The sequence below is a fragment of the Muntiacus reevesi genome, chromosome 4 (genome assembly GCF_963930625.1).
Source record: "Muntiacus reevesi chromosome 4, mMunRee1.1, whole genome shotgun sequence".
Taxonomy (NCBI): domain Eukaryota; kingdom Metazoa; phylum Chordata; class Mammalia; order Artiodactyla; family Cervidae; genus Muntiacus; species Muntiacus reevesi.
In genome coordinates this window covers 90,521,979-90,527,978 of record NC_089252.1, presented here as the reverse complement: position 1 = coordinate 90,527,978, position 6,000 = coordinate 90,521,979, and the positions used below count along the sequence as shown (strand labels likewise).

At 50.8% G+C, this 6,000-nt stretch overlaps 1 protein-coding gene across 3 annotated transcripts in view; it reads left to right on the top strand.

Moving 5' to 3' along the window:
- Positions 1–616: 616 nt before the first annotated feature.
- MITF (melanocyte inducing transcription factor) overlaps positions 617–6,000 on the top strand; it is a 223,077-nt gene continuing 217,693 nt past the window's right edge. For 2 of the 3 annotated variants that reach the window (XM_065933304.1, XM_065933303.1), the window contains exon 1: positions 617–865. In XM_065933304.1, the coding sequence (XP_065789376.1) occupies positions 762–865 (104 nt within the window). In that variant the 5' untranslated portion in view covers positions 617–761. Of the gene's footprint in view, positions 866–1,170; positions 1,192–6,000 lie in introns of those variants that run through there. The other variant, XM_065933302.1, reaches the window with a different exon arrangement.

The window sequence follows — 6,000 nt, the reverse complement described above, 5'->3', positions numbered from 1 at the left end:
GGGAGAGTCATTCAGCTGGTTGAAGAGTATTGTAAAAGCACTGAGTTAGTTACAGGAAAGGGACGCACAAGGACAGTTTCCACAGTACTATTTTACTTACAGAGTGAAGGAAAGTTCCTCCACGCAGTTCCAAATCGAGGACAGGTTGATTTGTCGCAGCAGCGCTGTAATACATGTAGCCTGATATAAAGTCTATTTAAGAGAGACTTGAAGGCTGAAACTTTCTAGTGCCAAAACCCTTTACTATTTTTTTTTTTTAATAAGGACTTGGCGTGCCCTCGCGAATGTGTGAGCTTGGAGGAGGAGTGATGGTAGGAGAACAAAGCTGAGTCCATTCTTATTAATATTAAATGGTCAAGTCTGTACCCTTGAATCTAGTGGAGAGAGAGAAGGGAGAGGAGCTGCTGACATTGACAATGAATCCAAACAGGAGTTGGACTAGCGGTGTCTACCACGTTGCCTCTGCCCTCGCTTAGCCTTCTGGGAATTGTAGTTTTGTGTCGAGCGGCTCTCATGGCAAGTTGGGTATACTCGGCCCGACTGTGACTACAGATCCCAGACGGCGCCGGGCAGCCGCCCCTCCCGTCCCGGTTCGAGTGTAAACTCCGGGCGCCGGGGCGGGCGGCCGCGCGCGGGCCAGCGGGCTGAGCTCTGCAAGGCTTGGGGGCGCACCGCTCGGGGGACTCAGGCCTCGCCACCTCCCCTCCGCCCCCGGGCTCAGTTCTCACTTTGGAGCAGTGCGAGGACGGGAAGCTGGAGCCATGCAGTCGGAATCGGGGATCGTGCCGGATTTTGAAGTCGGGGAGGAGTTTCACGAAGAGCCCAAAACCTATTACGAACTCAAAAGTCAACCCTTGAAGAGCAGGTGAGTGGTGACAGCTGGAGGGAGGCGCGGCCCGCACCTGGAGGACCCGTTGCCTCCCACTCTGAGGCGAGGGAAGCGGCTGGCCCGGACTCTGGGACAAGGACCCCGTGCCCTTGCCCCGGGGCAGAGGGCGAACTGACCCCCACAGTTGGGGGCCGCTCCGGCCGGCCGGGTGCACCAATGAGGGTCTCCGCCCGAGCGCATTTTGGGGGCGCGGCGGGCAGCGCCGGACAGCCGAGGGGACCCCTCGGAGAGCGGGTGGGGGCTGGGGAGTGCCCCGACGCGGAGGTGGGGGAGAAGGAGCGCCGGGCCGGGACGCGGTCTGGGTGAGTTTCGAGTGAACCCCTTTTCTGAAAATCCCAGCGGGCTGAGAACTTGGGAGAGGGAGAGCTTGCGGTGGGTCGAGCGCGGTGTTAGGGGGAAGCAATTCGCTCCTGTGTTGTCGGCCGCTTAGGAGTCGGGCCCCTCTGGGAAAACCGACCTCGGGCCGCCTCCAGGTGAGGTTTCCCGAGCCCCGCCCCTGACCTTCCCGGCCCGGCACCCCGGTGCGGGAGGGGCGGGGTGCGAGGTTGGGGGGGGGGGCGTGTCTCCTCGGCCAGGTGGAACTCCCGGGCTTTGGGGTCCCATTCAAATGCAGGCCTTCCCTGGAGGGGCAAAAAACTTTGAGACGGAGATTTGGCGAGTGACCGCTGTTGGGCCGCGACACGTCTTTAATTCTCTGGGCGCTTCTAAAACTGTTCGGGAGGAGAGTGAAGACACCTGCTGGTCTGGCGTCGCACCAGCCCTAGTGCCCGCTTCTTAGGCTGCGTCCACTCCCGCTTGGCCCTTGGAGCAGGTTGGGTGTCTTCACTCCTCTCTGTCCTGCGGCCGCTCAGGACATTTCCAGTGTTTACTAAGAGAGAGGTGGTCCGTTGAGGCGGTGCGAGTTCCACCCCTCAGTTGTGAGGTAGCATGAGGCTGTAACCGGACGCTTCAGCGGTGCTTCTGCATCCTTCTCAAACCTCCCTGCGCGCCCCTCACCGTCCGGAGTGTCTGGGCGAAGGGGCCTGGCTGGCAGAAGGGGAGAGGGTCCTGAAATCGTGGTGAAGGAAGGACTGAATCCGGAGTGAAGGGGTGTGATCGTAGCTGCTGGGGCACTGGGAACTGGTAGTTGTGCAGTTAGGTTCGTTTCCTTCAGGGCTGTGTCAGGCTCTGAATCCACTTTAGGGAAGAAAATCTGCCAGGAGCACTGACTGGGTGGCTGAAGCAGCCTCTTGGCAGCTGCTTCACGGAGATTGGAAGGAAACCTCCTGTGCAGTTAGTTGCCTAAAACCAGCCTTTAGTTGGTGGTTTCTCTTCATAATGGCTGTTTTGTGTGTGAGCCTAGATTGTGTGTGTTGGGGGTTGGGGGTGTGGAGTAATAGTGTGTAAAGGGTATTGTTGGTTATGCTCATTGGGGCTTTATCTGTATTCGGCTGAAGGGACCAGTGTTTTACCGAGCAGTCTCTGCTTTTGCTTCTATAAGCAAATGCTTACATGGCCAGAATGAGGGAGAGTGTGTGTGTGTGTGTGTGTGTGTGTGTGTGTGTAGTCCTGAAAGAAATGAATTAACCGGACTGTTTGGAACATTTTTGATGGTAGCTGATACATAACATTAAATAAATTTGAGAGAGTGAGGAAAATACCATCTGGAAAAACCCAGATGAATGCCATGAAACTCACGTTGGAGGATTTGGGGCCTGTTCTTTTTCAGAGTTGGCAAAAAAAAAAAAAAAAAAAAGACTTGCAAGGGTTGAGCATCCTCAGGAGCTAGCTTGCACGTGTAAGGAAAATTTCTGGGATGTGGGAAGCGCTGGTTTCACACGTTGAAGCTGGAAACAGGTGCAGGATGGAACCGGTGCACAGAGGAAGGCTAAATTAAAAAAGTTGTAAAACTTGTCTGTGGAGCAGACACATGCTCTTTGAAATAAACCAGTGAAATAAAATCTGTGAATAAATACATGGGGTTGGCAAAATTTCCCTATAGTACAGTTCTCCACAGTTGTCTGATGTATTGTCATCGACATCTGTTGTGTGACTTTACAAGGGCTGCATGTTCAGGGCCTCCTCCTCATGGCTTTTTGTCTTAAGTCTTTGCCTGGGCACCTCCCTTCTTATAATCTTGGTTGGAATAAGTTGAAATCAGAAGGGGAATATGGCTGCAACTGCCTTGTCTATCAGTTGTATTTTCTGGATTGTCTTTTGGAGTTGAAGATATGTCTAGAATCCTCCTGAGAAAGAAAACTGTTAATTGCTGAGTTGTGTCCAACTCTTTGTGACCCCATAGACTGTAGCCTGCCAGGCTCCTCTATCCCTGGGATTCTCCAGACAAGAATACTGGAGTGGATTGCCATTCCCTTCTCCAGGGGATCTTTCCAACCCAGGGATTGAACCCTGGTCTCTTACATGTCCTGCATTGGCAGCTAGGTTCTTTACCACTAGCACCACCTGGGAAGCCCAATTTACTAGGCTATTAATTTCTTTATTTTCTAGACTGTAAAGCTATTGTGTATTTAGTAATTGAGTGAAAAATTTTCACTCTTCCCAACCCAGGGATTGAACGTGGGTCTCCTACATTATAGCCAGATTCTTTACCCTCTGAGCCACCAGGGATGCCCCTAGCATCTGCCTACTTGTCACCAACTCCTCCGCTCCCACTTTGGTTCAGACTGCCACTTGGCCTCGCTGTCTAATTATCTCTTACCCGGTCTCCTGCCTTTGTCCTTGCTGCCTCTCAGTGGATTTTTCAACACAGGAGCCACAATGTCTATGTTAAAACTGGTTTTCAACCTGAATGGTGGCTTGCCCCACTCAGGGGTCATTCAGCAATGTCTGGAGACATTTTTGGTTGCTACAATGGATGAGAGTTACTACTGGCCTCTAGTAAGTAGAGAGTGGAAATGCTGCTGCACATTCTCCAGTGCTCAGGACAGTCTCACAATGAAGAATCATCTGTCCCCAGATTGTTACTGCTGAGGTTGAGAAGCCTCATGGTAAATGGGTCACATCATGTTCTCGCTTCAGAACCCTCCCTGGTATCAGTGAAACTCGAGACCCTTAACGTGGTCCAAGGCAGACCGCTTTATGGGCGGGCTCCCTGTCAGCGCTGTGTGTGTGTGTCTCTTGCTGCTCTCCTGGCTTTCTCTGCTGCAGCCAGCCTCCGCACCATTCCCGGAACACTCCAGACCTCTCCACCTCTGGCCCTTTGTACGCTGCACTTGCTGGGGCCAGCAAGTGCACTTTCTGTCTTTGTCCGGAGAGCAGTAGCGTTCATTCCCTCCCCAGCCAACTTGGTGTCTTCCCTTAAATGTCATCCCTGCCTTGAACACGCTCTGTGCTGTGGCTCTCCCTCTAAACTCTCAATGTCCGTTCCCCTGCTCACTTTTTCTGCAGTACTTACATTATGACCCAGTCTATCATTTTCTAATGGGTTCCAGGTATGCTGTGTTTGTCTGTACTAGATTGCAGGGTCCAAAGGGACAGGGATTTCTGGGTCTTCCTGGTTTACTGTGGTGCCCCCAGAACCTAGAACAGAGTTTCTTCATCGTCAGTGCTGTTGACTCTTTGGACTGGATAGATCTTTGCTTTGGGGGCAGTCCTGGGCATTGCAGGATGTTTAATAGCATCCCAGGCTTCCACCTGCTCAAGGCCATAGCATCCCTCCTCAAGTTGTGACATCCAGAAATATGTCCAGATGCCACCAAATGTCCATGGGACATAGACTCACCCCTGTTGCAGATTAACAGGCCTAGAACAATGCCTGGCACAATAGTGTTTTGTTGTTTGACTATCTGTTGTTTTCTCTCTTTGTATTCGATTCCGGATGGGCCATTTGATTCTGGTTTTTGCATTCAAGGCTGCCTTCCTTTTAAAATAGGTATCCACCACGCTGTCTACAAAGAAGAGTTTATATATTCTTCATTTGGACTGGGCTTAGATGTGCAAGTGTTTGATGAGGAAAGACAGTTTGATTCCTAACCCAGACCTCCTAGACTTTAGGAATGTGAAGCCAGTGGATTTGGGTGATGGAACCTCGCTTTGGTCACAATGACTGGAGAAGCTGTGTCATAGAGAGACACACACACAAGAGAAAGGGGTCTCCTGAAGAAATGTTTGTAGTTTGATTCCTCCCCAAAGGTTTTTGAAACCTTGGTGTATTCTCCTGGAAATGAGCCATGAATGGTGGGTGGCAGAGGAAAGGTGCCAGATATGAGAGGGTGAACCCAGATATCACACATGAGCACAGTCAGGTCAGGGTCAGATGTGGAACCACTGGATGGGTCCCTCTCAGGGAAGGGACTGTCTGTAGGGCTTTAGGTCCTGAAAAAATTTTTTAAAAAATATGTTAGCATATTTCAGGTTCATGGTTCTTTTGTTTCGTTTCAGTTCAATTCAGTTCAGTCGCTCAGTCGTGTCCGACTCTTTGCGACCCCATGAATTGCAGCACACCAGGCCTCCCTGTCCATCACCAACTCCCAGAGTTTACTCAAACTCGTGTCCATCGAGTCGGTGATGCCATCCAGCCATCTCATCCTCTGTCGTCCCCTTCTCCTCCTGCCCCAATCCCTCCCAGCATCAGGGTCTTTTCCAGTGAGTCAACTCTTCGCATGAGGTGGCCAATGTTTACTCGGTGCTAAATTCTCTGGCTTTGTAGCTGCTAATGCCCTTTTCCTGGACAGACTTCAGAATTGATTTAATCTAATTCCAGTTTCTTCTTTTCTCAAAGTTTTAATAATGGTTTAGATAATGGTGCTTTAACTTCCCACAAATTAGAAATGGGAATGAAAGTGAGCATTAGGTTTATATTGGCAGGATGAGATAGAGCAATGGTTCCCAGATGCCGATTCAGAGAGAGGTGTGTGAAATTGTTGCAGATTTGTATTTAGATGAGAAAGAAAAGATGGTTGTGTCAAACTCACGCTTACATGCATGGATTTCCATGTAAAGCCACCATCACTTCTTGGATTTATTCTGAGATTTTTCCTTGGTTTCCCAAGTGGCACTATTAGTAAAGAACTTGCCTGCCAAGGCAGGAGACATAAGAGATTCAATCCCAGGGTCAGGAAGATCCCCTGGAGGAGGGCATGGCAACCCACTCTGGTATTCTTCCCTGGAGA